This window comes from Astatotilapia calliptera, chromosome 8 (assembly GCF_900246225.1).
Source record: "Astatotilapia calliptera chromosome 8, fAstCal1.2, whole genome shotgun sequence".
Classification (NCBI taxonomy): domain Eukaryota; kingdom Metazoa; phylum Chordata; class Actinopteri; order Cichliformes; family Cichlidae; genus Astatotilapia; species Astatotilapia calliptera.
The window spans coordinates 10225033-10244443 of NC_039309.1; the positions used below are offsets into that span (position 1 = coordinate 10225033).

A 19411-nucleotide genomic window follows, 5' to 3' on the forward strand; every position below is an offset into this window, starting at 1 on the left:
TAAATCATTTTAAATCAGCCATTTGGCTTGCGGTCCACTTTAAGAAGATCTGGTTTTAAGCCAAGCTATGTTATCCAAGATGATGGGTGTAATTTTAGTTCTCCTTAAACTCAACATGATTTGTAACCAGGAGTGAAAATACGCCTTTATATTACGCTTTAAGATATCCTACAGATAGTATTTATTCATTGCTGAAATAATAATATAGATAATAACTAATGTAGAAAAAAAAATAATGGAAGGAAGCATCATTGAATTAAACATGCCTGAAACCAATCCCATAAAATCCAGCCATTTCCAGTGCAATGGCACAGCAGTAAACTACTGTTTACTTACAAAGGATTTCCTGCATGTGATGCCAGGAAAATGCACTTCCCTAATATTTTCCCTCAATACCAACTTACTGTCAAAACACCCAGCCGTCAATCCTCCTCACATCCCACTCTATGAACAAGGGTACAGCCAAGCCTGCTCACATGACACGGCACAAAGAGACAGGAAATAATAGCCCAGCAATAAACCCACACTGTCAAATAACCTTACCAGTACAATCTTTTTACTGCGTAATCCGTCTGCTCTTAAGAGGCAGATCAAAGAATTTGCAAAACACCACTAAGCCCTGTATAATTATGACAGTGGAGGGGGGAAAACAGGGAAACAAAGCAGGAGTAGATGGAACTAGATTAAAGAGTTGAAAATGTCCATGACTGTGATGATACTGCCACTCATTCAGCAGCCTCTGAGATCACAATGACTTTTAATAGTGTAAAACTGCAGTGCAATTCAATACCAAACTTCAAGCTCATACAGTCTGAAAAACTCACAAAGCACACAGCTATATAAATTAATATGTACATAAAAAGTACTATTATTGATATTCTGGGAAGGCTTTTTTATAAAATGTGGAAAGCTGGCTGGAGGAATAAACAGTCATTCAGCCGTGGGGGCTCTAGCAAGGTCAGCCACTGATGTTGCTTGGGTGACAAGGCCTGGCTTGCAGATGGCGTTCCAGTTCATCCCAAAGGTCCTGAATGGGGTGGAGAGCTGAGTCTGTGTATGCAAGTTCACCCCAAAATGAGCAAGCCTTTCCTAGATCAATGCTACATACAGGGAAGCATACTTTACAAAAAATATCACTGAACTGGAGACATCAATATTTCTCAGAATTGAAACTAAGTGCTCTAAAAAGCCCCACCGTCTCAGAGTAAAAGGATATAGTCATTTACTATATGAGTAAATAGCTTAGAGTTGTACTACTTGTTCCAAGCTGCCAGGAAAATATTTTTACATTCTCTGCCGAGCGTATGTTTCAGCTGCACGATTGGAAATCCCTAAAATAGAAACATACCATTAAATGCTTAAACGAGATAGGATGCTTACATTGCTGCAGCTAATTGACATGTATAGCCGCATTTCCAGCGTTCAATCGATTCACCGGTTTTGTGATGCATACCATATTAATGAATTTTCCTGTCAGTAGAGCAGAAGCGATAAAACAAAATTAGTCAGGCTCGAAGTTAGGGTAAACATTCAATCCCCAGGCTGAGTCAGGACACGGAAATTTCCACCTTTTAAGATGTCCTCCCAGGGAGCAAAAGCAAAATTAGGAGGCTGCCATTCAGCAAATAAGTGACTTGTATAAAGTTTTAAATAGGGCAAATATTGGGGTTCCATTTAATGTAAGGTGCACTGTGTAAGCGAGGACGTGCTCTGAGCGCACCACTTCTCTTCTTCTATCTAACTTCTTCTATCATACCACGATAATGAATTGCATTACTGCAGTAACCTGGATTGTCCTCGAACCATTACAGAACTTAATATAATTGTTAAAGGGAAGAATATCGCCCCCAGACTAGCAATGCTCAACGGGCTCGCTTTTAGCCAAATGTGATTGTGTCCCTAGAAATTCCAAATGGTGACCTAAAGGGCCAGCGTGACAGCTATGACAGCAGCGCTGCTAAAACCAGGTCAAGTATTAAAATGTCAGTGTGCTTTGCTATGCGCATGTGACCTTGTGAGGTCTGGGTTTTTGATTATTTTTTTGGGTGGGGGGGTCTGGGTAGAAAATTGTGGGTCACTTCACCAATTAGCTTCTAAATAGAAAAAAAGGACCAGGGCCACCATATGAAAAGAGGCAGTTGTCACAGCCTTGCGTGCTGAATCATCCTGTTTATGCAAAAGGCCAGAGGGTGGTGTTGCAGCTGGAGGGGAGATACGAGTGCTGCTGCCCGTGTCTGCACCCAATGGGTAACAAATCAGATACGGGGAGCCAGGAAGACATCATTCATCCTACTGTGCTGACATGTCAAATATGATCAAATGTAAATGTGAACATGAGACAATATCACAAAACTGTACACGTTGTCATGCCGCCGCATAGGAAAGGAGGAATAGAGAGTAATAGAGAAGCAACACTGTTGCTGTTTGTGCTGACAAACTACATTCCTACCTAATGGCTCAGAACAGGGTGACATCTTGAAATGTAATCATACATAAATTTGCACATATTAAATATAATGTTTAATTTAGACCTAGCTAATACCACCGAAGTATTTATTGACCTCATTTGGAGAGAGGGAATGTAGGTTAGCGATTTAAACTCTCTTTGAAAATGTCATCCACTGAACAAACATGGAGAGGTCTCTTGACAGTGATGGAACACAGCCAAGCGAGCAAACAGATATATTCTGGGAATAAATGTAACATGGCAAGTAGTCAAAAGAATTAAAAAAAAATATTATCTGCCTTTGTTCAGTTGCTGGTTTTTAAATGTGGGATAAACAGGGTAATAACGAGAGGAAATAATTCACCGGGAGGTGCTGTACCGATTCTTCCACTTTACATTCCTGTAACTTCCTGAATGTTCACAGCTCAATCAGCCTCATGGCAAAGGGGTCAGGAGCCTTTATGTGATTTACACTTGCTATAATTGGACATTTTGTGATAACAAGTGTAACACTTGTTTCCATTGGTAACTGAACAAAGATCTCCCTGGCTTCTTCTTGATCATTTCTTCTTTCCACATACTGGAAAAATATTAACAAAATGTCTATATATATATATATTTTTTTTTTACCCAAAATTATTTTGTTACAGCAGCTTATATGTTATTATAAAGAGCGGCAGCAACAACAATATAACAAAGTATTTAAAAAATAAAACTAAAATGAATTTTAAATGACTTTTTAAATGTGGTAAAAAGTATCAGGAGACACAACGAGTGTTGTATGAGTGCAGGATTGGAAAAAATTTATCGTTTCGTATGTAACTATTACACAAAGATTGTGATATGATCAGTAGAGAGTAAAATAATCATGTTTTTTTCTTATAATGAACTAATAGTTCCTGCACTGTACCTATAAGCCTGCAGCTGAGGAACAAAAGTAAAGAAAAACCATTTACTGGCACCCAAAAATCTGGAGCTTTTAGTACAAACATTAATTGTGTCCTGTCTTGATTATTACAGCTCATTTCACGTGTACATCAGTTGGTCCAGAATGGAAAACAAAATCAAAACAAAAAACCCCAAAAAACCTAACACTCGCACATCATCCCTATTTTTCCTTCCCTTCACTGGGTTCAAGTAAAAATCAGAATTCATTTTTTATTAATAAAACAAATATTCCCAGGTTCCTGCATGTATAACAGAGCTACTAAGAACTAATTGCAGTAGTTTTCTTCTGCAATCATCTGATCAGGGTCTTTAATTATCGCATGTTTTTTTCTTCTTTTTTTAATAAAGCCAGAGGCGTACAAACGTTTAAGGTTAGAGTTCCTAAATTTCCTCGGCCCATCACGTTGGCTGAATCAGCTGCTGAAAACTCCCCTGCATATCCTTAATCTCTCAATCATTATTTTTGGCTACAGTTTAACTCTAATGTCTGTGTGGACCTATGTATGTAATAATAATAATAATGTTTTTATGGTTCAGGTTATATGTAGCGGCACCAAAATGTATATTTAAAGCCTTCTATGTGAAGGGTTACAGAAATCCTTTCTTAAAAGGGACACTGGGGCTAAAATTGTAGTATCCATGACCTTTGACATTCTGCTCTTGACGATGGAGAATTATGAGGCAATCCCGCTCTGCCTTTGCGTGAAGGGCAGGGAGAACTATCTCTCTCTCTCACATCCTGCATCCCCCCACCTTACATTTTTATCCAGTTGTCTGCATTTATTGTCTTTTGTTGTCTCTTACTTGCTTTTTAGTCTTTTGTTGTGGAGTATTTTATAACATCCGCTCTTGAACGATGCACAGTAAATAAAAGCTACTCCCTATATACCCCTGTTAAAGTGGGAAGTGTATCTTAACAGCGGAGGATTTTTGTAGTTTACCAACATGCCCCGTGCTGGGCTTTTATACATTTTCAACAAAAAACTGCATTAGATTTTATTCCCTGGTCACTTGGTCACATCAGTAATTATCCATCTGCTCAGAATCAAACAGACATCTGTTTGCACAGGAGAAAGCATCTCATCTCAACCCTGTCTATGTGTGCATGCTGCTCTCACTTCCCCAATTACACAACTGGAGGAGGGTTGACCAGTTTCAAGGGAAGAGTGTCAATCTGTCTGTTTCAATCAAAATCAGCTTCTTTTATGAAAAAAGCCTATGATAATGACAATTATACCATATGGCATGACATATCCGGTAAACGAAGGATGTAACGGGTAACATATAATTCACAGCTAAACTAAATTCTCATTCTCATTGCAGGAAAAAGCAACTGAGGATGAGGCACCTTTTTGCATAAAATGACTGAATGATTATAACACTGTAAAAGTATCACATTTACAGATGCCACTGACTAATGTCTGTAGACAAGACTCTTAAGCTAGATGTTAGGTGAGACAGTAAAAAATAGGTGTCGCCTAATGGAGCCAGAGACCCAGCGTGCTAATTTAATATTACGGAGTGATAGATGATGGCGAAGAAGACAGTGATGGGGGGGAAAAAGAAAACTGTTCTGTAGCTCCCAGCTAAGTAAACAGACAGGTTTGAAATAGGAAGTCATTTGCTGGTGACAGAGAACAGTCATGGCAGATAAGCTGAGAAGGATAATTGGCCTATCTGATTCAGCATCTATATGAGTGCGTGGAGCGTTTCCTTATTGTAAATGAGGAGGCAGAAGGTGAAATATATTTCTGTCAGAGCCTCAGAGGCACACTGCAGAGTCACGATCCCACTACCATACCTGTGGTACTAAGGAAAGATAATTCGTTATCTCCGCTTGTTTCTCCTCAGAGGCTTGTTGTACAGCGTTCTGACAAAGAGTTGTCTGTTTGCAGATGTCAACCTCATGTTTTTCTTAACATTTTCTCAGTTAAGTCAGAAAAGAGACTACTTTTCATATTCAGGGAATGAATTATTAACTATGAGCAGGAAAGGTGAGGCAGTGAAGAATCGTGCTGAAGCTAATAAACCACGGAAAGGAAAATCAGACATCATCCTTATATATTGTAAGCTCGGTGATTGATACAAACCCAAAAGGCGAACGCAACTAGAGCAGCAGATACTCATAAATGTAGAAAGTGGGGTAGGAAAAGGAGGAAGTCGTTATGAAAGACACTTTAACTGACAATGATAAACGAAGGAAAATTATTTAAAACTGGAGTTATTAGTTTCACAGAGGCGATTAAATGTATCATGGAAATTTGATAGGATAATTTTTGGGGAACCCTTACAGCCTAAACTGAGTTGTGATTCAGCAAATAAACAGTAAATAACTGCCAAGCATAAAAGAGCCATGAAATCGGGCAATAAAAAAAAAGAAATAAAAAGGGAACGAAATCTGCAGTACATGCATATGAAAAACTGACTTCCATAGTTTAAGCTGCACCTTTAGCTCTAGAAGAAAAGAAAGCATATCAAATATCAACCTCAGCTTTTCAAAGATATTCACTGAAAATGTCTATTTGTTTCATTTTAATGTGAAGTGTCTGATAAAAGCTTTTTTTAAATCATATACCTTTAGCTCTATTTAATTACACCGTTTCCTCCCTTCTCCCTAAGCTAAGAGAGAATGTGTGTTTTATCAAGTGGGATGTAATAGTCAGGCAAGGGTCTTTGTCTAAGCCCCTCATTACTGATGATTAACAGTGTTTCTCCTCTATGCCTCTCAGGAAACATGGTGAGCAAGGAGGGTGGCAAATGCATGCTCACCAACTCAGAGTCTGACTCGGAGGCAGCGCCCGTGCCCTCCACTTCGCTGGCGCTGGAGGTAAAGTATTCCCTGGAAGCCAATCGACAGGTGAGGAAGAGAAACAAGGCCTTGCAAGTGCGTTTCAAGGACATCTGCGAGGCGCAGAACGAGCAAAGAGAGGCGGAGTTGCAGGCAGCGGGGAAAAGTGGCAAACCAATGTCATACAAAGTGGCATACCGCAAATACATGACTGTCCCTGCACGCAGATCGATTCCTAACGTCACAAGGAGCACAGGTGTTCAGACGTCACCCGACCTGAAGAAACGGTATCAGACGTTTCCCTTCGAGCGCAAAAAAGGACATACCTTTAAGCATGTGGCGGCCGTGGAAACTTATAAAGGTCAGAATAACGGTTTTATCATGGAGGTGAAGCAGTCTAAGGCACCTGAGCAGGGTTTAGATGAGGAGGAGGAGGGGGCCTGTGGGGGGAGCGGAGTCCTGAGGACCAGGGCTCTGCTCCATACTAATGAGTGCATTGCCACAGTGGAGCAGCACACTGCACCTGATGGCCTGTGCTCTGATGCTCTGCTGCTCAGTTGCACTGCAGACACAGACTGCCTCGCAGACACACCGAGAGGAAGCGGACCTGGAGCACAGGCAGAGTACCAGCTCTGCAGCATACCTTCCAAAGCCAGAACAGGATTACAACACAGGGAGGCCGACACAGACCGCTCGGCCAAGAGGCAGCTGCTCAATCTGGAGGAAGGCTCATCCCGAACCCTGCCGGACAGGGCCTCCAAGGTTACGGGCCCCATCGCCTGGAACTCCCTCACCCAGGTGGAGTGCCTGGACAGTCCGTCTGTACGGAGCAAGCGAAAGAAAGGCCTGCAGCTCAACGGGCTGTCGAGTGAGACGTTACCACGATCCCGTGGAGGCTGTAAAACACAGGCACAGTGCCACACGGGGCAGTTATCTGCCCGGCCTATACGGGGCATGGAGGAACCTCTGTCACCCTGCATAGGCGGTGAGGCTGATGGAACACCAACCGACCAAACGCAGGAAGCCTGTAAGCAAATAGTGCCTATGAATCAGGACGGGGACGTTAAAGCACAGCTCCAGGCCATGGAAAATCTCATCAGCTCCAGCCAAGAGACCATCAAGGTGCTGCTGGGGGTCATCCAGGAACTGGAAAAAGGAGAGGCCCACAGAGAAGGGTAAGCCATCTCACTCGAATCGTGTACAGATGCACGATTATTTCTCCCTGCTGCAGATGCACAGTACCGGTCCCACTGATGTCCCAAAGATCGATTTAGCACTGAAAATGACTCAGTGGCCAACCATGGCTGAATTATGGAACTACAGATGTATTACAAAACACGCAACACAGACAAAACAAACAACAAAAGCATCTATTGATTGGTTTAGCAAGAGTTGTCTACTTAACGTACACTGACGCGGGTCTTATGTTAGCCACAAAGGAATGCTATAAATCTACAGATAAAAACTGAGAGAAGAATATATTACAAAACAAGAGAAACATAACACGTTCATGATTCAGTATCAACAACAAAAATACAATGTTGGTGTGACACATTATTTCTTTATTACAGTAAAAATCTTATAAGTGTGACAGCTGCTCAGCAGAGCCTTGACTGAGGCACCAAAAGAGCATTATTGTAGCTGTAGTGATGTGGCTTTCACTTGGATGTGCCCTGCAGTGCTATTACAGTGCAATGCCCTTTTGTGACAATTCTCCTTAGATATGGTGCAGCTGCTGCATTACGTACATGCTTTAAATCACATGTTGCCATTGTGTATGTCACCTTCATTCACAAACCCAGTGCTAAGCAACGCTCTCTCAGTTTATTAATTGAGTAATTTAACACTAAAATGCTCAAGACATGAATATTATTCTAAGCAGGGCATCAAATTACAGAATGGCATTAAATTTAAGATTGTTTATTACTTAAAGAAAATACTAAACGTTTAACGATTGGCTTTATCCAGCAGCAGACTATAAGTTTATCTAGAAAAGTCCAAGGCATGTGAAAAAGCCACAGCCTGTGAAAAAGCCATTTACTGTCCAAAAGATACTGAGTATATACAAAAGGGCTGCAGATAGACAATCCTCTATTTCAGTGGGTTTGATGCTATCTAAAGGGACGAGGCAAACAAAATGGGCAATTTGTTGGGAGAATTGCTGGGGCTCGGCACCCAGATCCCTATCTGTTTTGACCAGTAGCCGTGTTACGGCATGGAGCGAGAAACCCCATGTAATCAACATATCCAAAACACACCTGTCAAGCTTATAAACAAGGAGGACACAAGTACAAGTACTTCCAAGTGTAAGAAAGCAATTCTCAATTTCAACTTCAAACATAGCACGTAGCATTTGCAACCCTCTAACAAGGTAATTATCCTCCTTCAGTCTTGCACAATGCAACTTTAATCTCCTAGTTGACAAACTTAGAAAAATGCGATTGAAAAAGTTAGCACACGCGTGACATAATGCGGGACACTACTTTCAATGCGTTGCCGAGCACATCTGACTTATCAGGTGTGTCTAAAGTGGCAGGTGGGAAGTGGGGAGGTAAGGAGAGGAGAAGCTTTTCATAGACAAAAATAAGTGAGCACTCTTTAATGGCACCATCTGTTCACATACACAAAGACACTGTGTTTTCACATTGTGCTTCCTACATTAAGCTAAAGCCAGTGAGCAGTGCAAGCCCCGTGTAATCCATCCAAGGCTAAGTGAACTTCTATTTATCTATTCAAGCATAGTCATCTTTGTCCTGTAAATACAGTATTTCTGTATTTCAAAGGTCACTTTTTTCACACTACATTAGCTTCACTTACCCCCTATGTAAATGTCACTGACACAAGCAATAGGACTGCCCATAGGCTATAGGTGAATTGCATCTTATATTAAGTCATATAACTTATAACTATTGCATTAATCACTGTGTGTGCATGTCTACAGTGGCTGTGATGCTGATGCAAAAAATCTTTTGTTTCTCCTGATCTGTGTGACATCAGGAGAAAGAAAATAGGGGTGCAAAAGACAAAAGTCTAGGAGGAAGAAAGAAGGATACAGTTACAAAATAGAACAAAACTACATATAACCTGATGAGTTTCAGATTTTATCGTAAAAAAAACAGCAAGCAGAGAAAAACATAGTGGTGGTGGATTCAAACTGCTTGGCAGTTTCACATCAAAACAAATTCATCACAAACTCAAATTATTAGACTCCTCTGATTGGATGTCTCGAACTGAAATGTAACTATATTGAGGTGTGATGTCACCAGCTGTATTGGAGCGAGTTTGAAGCTAAAAGTCAGCACCATCTTTCCCATGTGCAGCCAGGACCTTCCAGATAACAACAATCTGCGATGTACATTACATTTACAGAAATATATCGCATGACAGCATCCTCTGAGGGTCTTGTTAGTGCAAATCTTAAACCAAAAGCACAGTAGAAAAATCACTGTTTACTTCTTAAAGAGAAGCTACAAAAGTCTGCCTGCTGCTCTCCCCAGTGAGTTCAAGAGGCGGAGAGTGCAGCAGGCAGCAGGTGGGCACAGAGCTTTCCATCAACCCAAGAACATGGCAGACATCAAAGCCTTCTATGTGCCTTAAAATCTAGCAGTGATCTTAAAGAAACTACAATTTGCAAAACAACATATTTCTTGAAAGAAAGACATAGAAGGCTTTTTTGTTTTGTTTTTTCCTATTGGCTTGATGACTTTTATCCTTTGGTGAATATGAAAGTTAACCCTTTTTTGTAACTTCTCTGTTGGTACTGATGTTTCAACTGGAGTGGTTTTATCCCCATCAAAAGTGTTACTTCCTCCAAAAAACTATATATTGGAATAGCAATTCCAGTGCCTCAGCATTGAAAATGACTTCTTCGACTTGGCTATTAACAAAAAAATGAGACAGTTAGGGAAGAAAACCACTAAAAACTTGGGACTATAAAGTCTGACGAGACTGGGGATGAGAAGCTATTACAAAGGGAACACTCTGAAAAGCACAAACACACACAGACACTTGTCCCTCGACTACAGTTTTGCCCAGAGCATAGAGCGTGACAGTGGGAAGGATTCTAGAGTACATCATTGGCTGGACCCAAGAACACAAAGCTTGGGAATAATGCTGTATCATCAGATAGTGCTGGCAGCCCAGACCCAATTAATCACACTCATGGGGACTTGTTGCTAGCGTGTCTATTAGCACTGTGTATGTGTGCATGTTTTTATGCCCCTGGAATCCCACCCACTCGGTGACATTTGGGAGACTTCACGTAGTAGCAAAATCGAGGGAGGTGTGTAAATATACTGTTAATGGCACTTTTGGCTTCGCGCTCCCCAGGGAAGCTTGCCGAAATGAGCTCTACTCTCTTATTTTCTCCTATCAACTCAGTGTGAGAGGGGGTGAGGAGTTATGAAAGATTGAGGGGGAAAGAGACCTAGACAGCATGAGGGTTAGAGAAAGACAGAAAATAGGGAGTCGTTCAAAGGGCACAATTCAGTTGACAATGTAACCCATCAGTTGTTTATTGATTGACTCGTCTTGCGAAAAGCGAGCGTGGCTGTGGTCTTCCTCACTGCACTGCACTGCACTTCCAAGCCTATTATTACAATTAATCCCAGTTGCAAATGTAAACATGTAAACGTAAATCTTGTATCACTGCATCCATCCCATTTCCCGAGTCTGGTACAGTCTTAAATAACAATATTGATGTCAACACATCCAATATACCTGTCAGAGCACACAGCGCAGAAAGCAGTGCAGTAGATAAGGAGGGGAAATTTATGGTAGGGCTTTAATTTTTATTGGTGCCGCAGCCTGTGGGTAGCCTGGCAAAAGTAGTAGTGAGAGAAATGAAAAACGGCTATTCTACTGCAAAGATGAAAGCTGAGGATTAAAAGCAAAAGTTACCCATTAGAAGTATGAGGAATGGAACACAGTGGCTTTAACATTAAGGTTCACTTGAGAAACCAGACATGTGTAACTGTCTGTGAAAGCATCATCACATCTAAATAAACCTCACAAAGAAGAAAAAACATCTTCTCGCTAATCTCTATTGGTATTTAGCTGATGTGTTACTTGACAAAACAATACTGTTGAAAGTTCAACAGCAACATCTCTCTCCAGAAACAGTGCCCCCATTACTGAGACTAATCCACAGACCCCACTCTGAGCAGTCTCTCTCTGTTTTCATATGTTTTATTGATTAAACTGAGTAACAAAGGCCTTTTTTTGTCTGGAAAAATGTGCAGCTGTTCATCACTGGGATGAGCTCTAACAGAAAGGGTGAAGAGAGAAACCTTAGACATCTCAAAACCTTGACAGATAAAAATACCTGATCCACTGGTAAGCAAGTTTTAAACTGTGTTTCAAAGGTTACATGCCTGTGTACCACGGCGTTATTGATGCTGGCACTGATATAACCCGAATAAGCTGTTTTGGTTAGCAGGAGAGTGGTATCTAATATGCGTGATGACATACAAATACCTGCCAGTGATTGATGAAGAAGAGCACAGCTATTAAAAATTATGCATGGCATCTCTATGTGGTAAACAGAACTGTGCAAAAGTCTTGAACCTTTGCTCGTTTATTTCTATTTTGCTTCTATGGAGCCTGGTATTCTTGTCATTTTTAAAAGTAATATTGGGGGAATGGTTCTTCAGGGTTTCCGAAGATCTTTCAAAGTTTTTCTTTGGCTGCTTTTCCATTCATTTTCAGTCCAATGGTTATACATGACTACTTTCCATTTTCAGAGCAATGTTTTGCTTGCTAAGCTACTGAACGCTGGCCTGTGGATCATTCAAGGATAAAAAAGGCCTTTAACCCAAGGGATGATCCAGTGTTGTGTCTACACAAAAAAAAGACCTTATATTTGCCAAAGACTTATGTCATATATCATCACATACATCTGTATGGGGCGCTGAGTGCCCTTAAGAGATTAAAGGAAACTGTAAAAAATGGAGAATAAAAGAAGAAGTGGAAAACCTTGAACCTATTTTTTTTTTTAATTTGAAAGTCATGTCCTTAAGAAAAAGACCTAATGATCTAATGGTTAGATCATTAGGTACGGAGGACAAAGGTCTTAACACGGATTCTCTAAAGCCATCTGTAAAACATGCCAGTGATGCTGGGGATCTGGCTAAAAAAAAAAAAAATTGTGGAAATCTAGATCTTCATTTTTCATCATAACCATCAGCCCAAACACGCTGCCAATGCAGTCAAAGCATACCTGAATAGAAAAGCACACAACGAAACATTACTGAAACAGTGTCGCATCACTTTGAAAGAGTAGAGAACAAAAGGAAGCCAACAAAGAAGATCTTTGAAAGTCCTTCAAGTAACCTGCAGAATTACTCCCAAAGACTACTATAGAAATTACAGGAAAAGGGAAGGGAGTTCAGGCTGTGTTAGAAGAATAAAGGTGGACATACTAAGTTATTGACTTCCAGGCTTGTTAGAATTGTACAATCTCGGCTGTTGCCTTATATAGTTCCCTATATGTTTACATCTTTCAATTCATTCCTGCAATGTTTCACCCTTTTCTACCCGGAATCTAAAGAAATGAGCAATGTTTCAAGACTTTTACAAACTGCTTCTTCTGATGCAGAAGTTTAATTACCATAAAACCAGAATTGCCTTCTTTTCAATAGTGTTGGTAAAATCCAAAGTTGCATCCATTCTATTATGTCATGAATTACAAGAACACCATTGAAATCAATACTCTACTCACATTTACAGATGCCAGAGAAATCCTTTAAGCTTACTGAAGCTCTTAACTCAGGCCCATCAGTTAACCTTTAGAAAATAATCTTTAATCAGCACAATCAGCATTTCCTGTTTTATGTTGTTAAAACATCTGATAACAATATAAAGCATATCATATAATACAGTACTTTAGTTTTTAGCCTATAAAATTGAGGCAAACTATAAAACGTCAATGGGTCGCATTCTCAACCAAAATTGTACAATTTCATCTCCTTAGAGGACCTAAACGATTCTGTTACTTTCAGATTATAACTCAGATTGTTTGCTTTACAAAAAATATGCTCCACAGAAAGGATTAATCAATGAAGGGATTTCTTTCGCGTGAGTAAAAAGGGTTTGCGTACAACGTAGGAGGAGCTCATCAATTCAGCAATAAAAAGTAATAAAGACCAAGTTAAAAAAAAAACATTTTTGTGTTAAAAACCTTTATTCATTTTGGTAAAAACTGACTAAAGATTACTTAATTTATTAGCCAAGAACCATTTGGGTTATAAACGCTGTTTGATATATTATGAGTTTACACTTCTAATCAACAGTTTAAATATGTGTTTCTATCACAGTGTACATAAAATAATCAGCCGATTAAATGATAATTACACTAATGTAGTGTTACAGCCCAACAGTACTTTTGTTATTACTTCATGAAAAACTCCAATATAATTGGAAGGTATTTCAACAATCCTGAAACAAGTCTATAATGAAAATCCTCTTTAAACGCAGGTCAAAAACTCACCCTGTGTACCCTTTAGCTTTATCTGACTACTAATCAGTCAACCACAAGTAATGGCTGACACCGTGCCCTGGCTCCTGACCGGTGTCACGGTCAGGAGGGCAGTGTGACTCCTCATCATCACCCTCATTTACTTCGCTCTCGCTAACGAGGGATGACAAATAAGATGAGAAAGGAAGGTGTGAGGGAGCAGCCTAACAAGTCCTGTAATTACTCATTCACGACTCTTATCTTCCCCGCAGACTCTCCTATCGAACCGGACAGGACACGGCCAACTGTGACACATGCCGGAACAGCGCATGCATTATTTACAGGTTAGTAGCCATTCCTCTTCAAAGACACGATGATCCAAATGCGCCCTGCTCTTTCTCCTTGAGGGAAAGTGAACAGGTGGAAAAGAGACACCACAGAGAGGAGGGGAAGGGCTATTACTAATGTGAATGCTGCTAATGAGCGCATGGGGACATGTGACATTTACACGCGACGCTGTCCATTAAGCTATATGTCTTCTTCTGATTCTCATACTGTCCCTTCACACTGCTTCATTCACTGAGTAGAGGGGATAAATACAATGGAGCGTGTGAGCACAGGGTTGCAAAAGGTGAAATTAATTACCGTCCACACATCATGAAATATCATCACAGTGCGCTGTTTCCAAGCCAACTAAAAATCTGAATGACTTAAATGTAAAGTTCAATTTATTTGAAAACTAATATACGTGTGCAAAGTCAACCAGGCGAGAAAGTATCTTCTTTTGAAGACACACGTGGCATAACTTAATTTGGAGGCACTATGCTTGTATGTTAAACAATGTTTAGTTGCTCTGTTGGAGGCTTCAGAATATCTAATTCTCATACAAAAACGCTAAATTCAGCGATGGTTCTCAGATATAGCCTCTAAGAATCATGAATCCCTATACACAAACTCACAACAAGCCAGCTAAAAGTTATTGCAATACTTAATTAAAGCCCAACTTTGAAATAAATTGCAAAGATGCAGTGCCCTACCAAACTGAGATTGCTGCTAAATTTCATTTATTAAGTCTACGTGAGTTGTTGTAGGGCATGACAATTAAGTCAAGCTTGTACCATGTTCTTACACAGTCAGTATGACCCCCATGAAGGCTCTTTACTCACAGTTAGAATGGCAAGACACAAGGTTAAATTGCGTATGCGCATGCAGCTTAGCTGTTTCTGTTTTTCAGTGATTACAAGAAGTAAGCTGACAACGGTCAAAACGAGCGAGATGGGGAAGAGATGGAAAAGAAAGGAGATTTAAAAAAGTAGGTGGGTGAGAGGCAATCAATAAAAGTGTTTTCAGTGGTCACTGCTGTTCTACTCAGTCTACTTTTCTCCTCTGAGAAGCCATTTATAATCATTTTCTATCTACTGCTCTCAATAACTGATAAGCCTCTGGCCATACTTCAATCGGCTCCTGAAAATCAAGGAGCAGGGCATAACTCTGTTCCCTCTGATGTGTGAGATGAGGAAGGGTGCATTGCAACGTAAAATATTTTAGGATCCCAGCAGGTCCTCTGCATAGCCGCAGGGTTGACAACAAGAATGGTGCTTTAACAACAATTCAATGACAGAACGACGGGGTGATTTGAGCTGACTGATGGCAAAGAATTTGAAGGACACAAGACAGAACTAATTAATAGGCAATGGTTTAAAAAATGAATGAAATAGAACTGACTCCTGAGATGAGATTTCGCTCTTATATATAGTTAATATGTACAGTGTCAATGCAGAGCTTTGCCCATGGAGAATAGGCACCCCTGTTCCCTCTAACACAGGCTCTTTCTCCACTCTCCATTCCTAAGACAAGACCACAAAGATGTTTGCTAACCTTTGCTCTCAATCTGCAAGCAACAAACTGTGTAGCAAAATGCTTAATTTTAACAAATAAAAGCAATTTCCCTGTAAGGCTCTTAGAAGAAATTACCTTTCCTATGATGCTTGCACACTTTTGTTTTTTTTAGTTTGTTTTTTTACTAAAGTCATCACATCAATGTGATTTCTAATGCTCTGGTGTTTAGATGTGGCCGATATTTAATCAGTGATGTGCTGACAGGTGCAAAAGTGAAAAATTTCTTTAAAAAAAAAAAAAATTGAAATGACATTTGTTTAATTTGATTGCAGTGTTCAGATTGGGTATTTTTATTCTGTTTGCACTTTTAAACCGACTATAATTCAAATTTTAGGCTTCTGTAAACGTAGCTCCTGGTGTGTATATCAATGTGACCTCAATTCCCACTGAAGATATTAAATATGCAAATGCAGGTTGCAATAAAAGCTATGATTAAGTGTAGCCATTTGAATATGAGCCAATTATACATACGAGTGAGTTGTTCAAAATAGAACGCGTATGGAGATTTTCAATACTAAAAAAGCCCAAAGAAAAACTGATTGTTCTATAAAGTTGACACAAAGTAAGGTCAGATTTTCCCTCTGATTTTGCAGGTGTTGATCTTGCAGAAAGACTGACAACTGTCTTTAACGTCAAATATCCACATTCGGCTTCCTAGATCTGCCACAATTGACTGAAATTCTTCACCTGCGGAGGAAGTGCAGAAAAACACAGACTGTATATTGGAAAAATAGCTGTCAATAAAAATAAAAAAAACCCCAGGAGGCTCATTTTTAACAAACCCTGTCTGGGTCTGGCAGGGTTTTAGCTTGATGAAGGGCAAAAATTTTTTAAATGTGATGTTTAAAATCTGTTAAATTGACCCGAGTTCTTCTTTAAGAGACTCGCTTGGCATGGTAAATTGTGTTGATTAGACACAGAATCAAATATAGCAGTTGTATTCACACAGGCGGGGGGATTAAATGGCAATCTAATTACTTAGATCTCCATGAAAACAACCTCTCTGGAGGTGGAGGAACACAGGATAGGAGGCAGAGCCGTGAAGGAACACTGTGTATAAGGGAAGAATAGTTGTCTATGATATCAGGATTTCTCGTGAGTATGCTGGAGTAAACTCCTAAATGTTAATGTGATATACCTGGTCTCGAGGCTAGAGTTGGAAATATGGATACATAAATCATTTTAACGCCAAGTAAGAAGCCATGCACTCTTCAACGTAATCAATTCGTCCAAGAGTATCTGGCATCATCCAACCCAACCTTAGCATAACAACAGCACCAGATCAATATGATGCTGCAGTCTATGGGCATGGACTTCAAACAGAATACAAAAGCTGCTATAGTCTCTTGTCCTTGTCTGGTCCCACTTTCCTCGTTTTTAACCATCTTGAACTCGGTCGGTCTCTCTTTCATCCTCCCTCAGTAACTTTCTCAATCTCACTTTTTCTCCAGAATATGTTATCTCCTCCACACAGCTAACAGTGTGTTTTCAAATGAACTTGGGGATTCAAAGCTTAATACAATGTGCATGACATTGAAACAGAATGAGGAAAAAGGCAGAAAAAACAATATTCTGTCTTGCCTATTACAGTGACGTAACATCTGTTACTGAGAAGGGTTAGGAGAGAGGAGTTTGGTGGGGGGAGTTAGAGACTAAGCATGAGAGTAGGGCTGCCCAAAACGATTATTTTGATCGTCGACTAATCAGATCGTGCATCCATTGGACGTAAAACGTACAGCTTATTGCACCAGCATGCATCTGCTCTTATATAACTATCATTAGCTTACAGCTTTAAGTGTTTACGGTATGTGCTAACAAAAAATAAAGACAAGATGATAGTTTATTAAATTTGAATGAAATTTGCAGATTGTTTCGGTGGAGTTTAATAAACTCAGCCGTCTGCTCCTTGCTATCTAAAATATAACGGGACACCGGAGTATATTCTCGAGCATCTGTGTAAAAACTATAATTTTAATCTCAGCCAAATCGATTTACTCAGGAACAAATAAAATACCGAAAAAAGCCAAACAATAACATTTTAAAGTTATCCAAGTGACTTATATGTCATGTTTAACCTGAGTAGCAAAAGACGGCGGTGGGTTGAAAAAGATTTGCCGGGTGTCCGGTGTTCTCACAGGCTCTAGTGAGCCTAGCCCCCGGCTAGCTATCGAGCTAGTGGGTAACAGATGTCTCGGAAAATGTCGGAGCGCTTTTGAAAATATGTGGTGTCTTGATAAACTGAGCAGATATTTGAGGTTTACACAGCTACATTCTCGCCTGAAAATATGTTAAACGTTTATTTTGTGACCGAGAAAGAATAATAAGAGTAACATTAAAACTAACTAGATGCCGCCATTGTTGGAAACTGAGCTGTGCTGCGCTATGAATTCTGGGACACAGTTTCTTCTTCTTCGGGGTTTAACAGCAGCTGGCATCCTTGTACATGAGGTGCTGCCATCTTCTGTTTCAGTCCGTTATTACACTCTTAAATCCTACTACTTATTCCTGCATCTTTTGGGATCTTACAAAGCTTCAAACGACGCGTCGACTATTAAATTAGTCGTAGACAATTTTGATAGTCGACGTAATCCTGACTAGTCGACTAATCGTGGCAGCCCTACATGAGAGACAAACACAGAAAGAAGCTGGATAAAAAGACATCAATGGACAGGATGGTGCGGAAAAGTCGGGATTCGAAATGCATTCCGCTGATGCTTCTCGACGCAAAAACCCTGTAATCTCATTTTCCTCACATTGCTTTTATATGGGTTAATGTGCTGATCAAAAACAGAGATAGATTTAAGTGGTTGTGATTAAGGAAGTCGATTTGGGAGGTCCCCATCACTGAGTTACATTGTTAACAACAGACTACAAATATTCCCCAACAGTTAAATTTTCTCATTAGCTTCCGAGTCCTGCGATTAATTCTGAAGCAGAGCATTACAAGTGATCATTAAACTGACTATCTGATGGTAAAACATTCTTTGAATAACACTGTGCAGTGCAATAAGATAGCAAAAAAAAAAAAATCAACAAAGGAATGGGCTTTTAAAAGGAGGACAAATATCCAATCTATTGTGCGAGGCTATGAAAATCAATTAAGCGTCGCTAAAGGCTGAAGAGCTGATTACATTAGAACATATGGAAATTACTGAGCAGCGAGGCTGTCCTACCGCACAGCAGTGCTGGGGGAAGATATCTCTTTTTCTGCAAGCATAATGATGTTTTCCAACATGGTGGTAAGCCGGTTACCATAGCTACAAGAGTGATCCTCGGTATGACAGATAGTGTGGAGGGACAGTGAGGACAGTCAAGAAGAGCACATTCACACCCAGAAAAGATAAGGGGAACAAAAAGAAAGGCAGAGTGAGAATGTGTAAGAGCGAGGGGATGAAAGAGACAACGAGAGATAAAGACCCAGACGGATAAAGGGCAGGTGAGAGGTTTGTATAACAACGAATAAGTTAAAATGAGAGATTATGTATTGTACGTGGAATTGGACAAAATTCTTTTTCTAATATATATATATATATATATATATATATACACACACACACACACACACACTGTAGAGAGGAAGGAATGGGAGTAAGAGAGGAAGACAAAGATAGAGGAGGAACAAGTGAGGGACAGAGGTTAAAGACTGACAAGGTCCGAAGTGCTTTCTTCAATTTGTTCTGATCCAACAACCCCCTCCAGGGAGTGGCAGATAGGGGACAGTAAATGCCAACAACGTCTCACTTTTTGCTTTCAGCAAAAAGTCCAAATGCGGAGTGACGCATGGGGGCCCGTGACACTTTTATAAGGCAATGCTGATAACTGGGCTGGGTAGAGACTAATAAATCTTTCATTACAAGGCCTTTTGAGTAGGTTTCAA

General features: G+C 40.1%; 2 protein-coding genes across 10 annotated transcripts in view; one reads left to right on the plus strand and one right to left on the minus strand.

The window, feature by feature from the left end:
- The window catches only part of dock1 (dedicator of cytokinesis 1), a 204248-nt gene that overhangs the window by 78971 nt on the left and 105866 nt on the right, over positions 1-19411 (minus strand). The window lies entirely within an intron of this gene.
- Positions 1-19411, plus strand: part of insyn2a (inhibitory synaptic factor 2A) — a 31454-nt gene that overhangs the window by 4907 nt on the left and 7136 nt on the right. For 2 of the 6 annotated variants that reach the window (XR_003273219.1, XR_003273218.1), the window contains exons 1-3: positions 3232-7357; positions 13908-13979; positions 14870-14947. Coding sequence is in view for 3 of the 6 variants with exons in the window: in XM_026178425.1 (XP_026034210.1) it covers positions 6090-7357; positions 13908-13979 (1340 nt within the window). In the remaining 3 variants the exon portion in view is untranslated. Of the gene's footprint in view, positions 1-3231; positions 7358-13907; positions 13980-14869; positions 14952-19411 lie in introns of those variants that run through there. The other 4 variants (XM_026178425.1, XM_026178427.1, XR_003273220.1 and 1 more) reach the window with 3 other exon arrangements.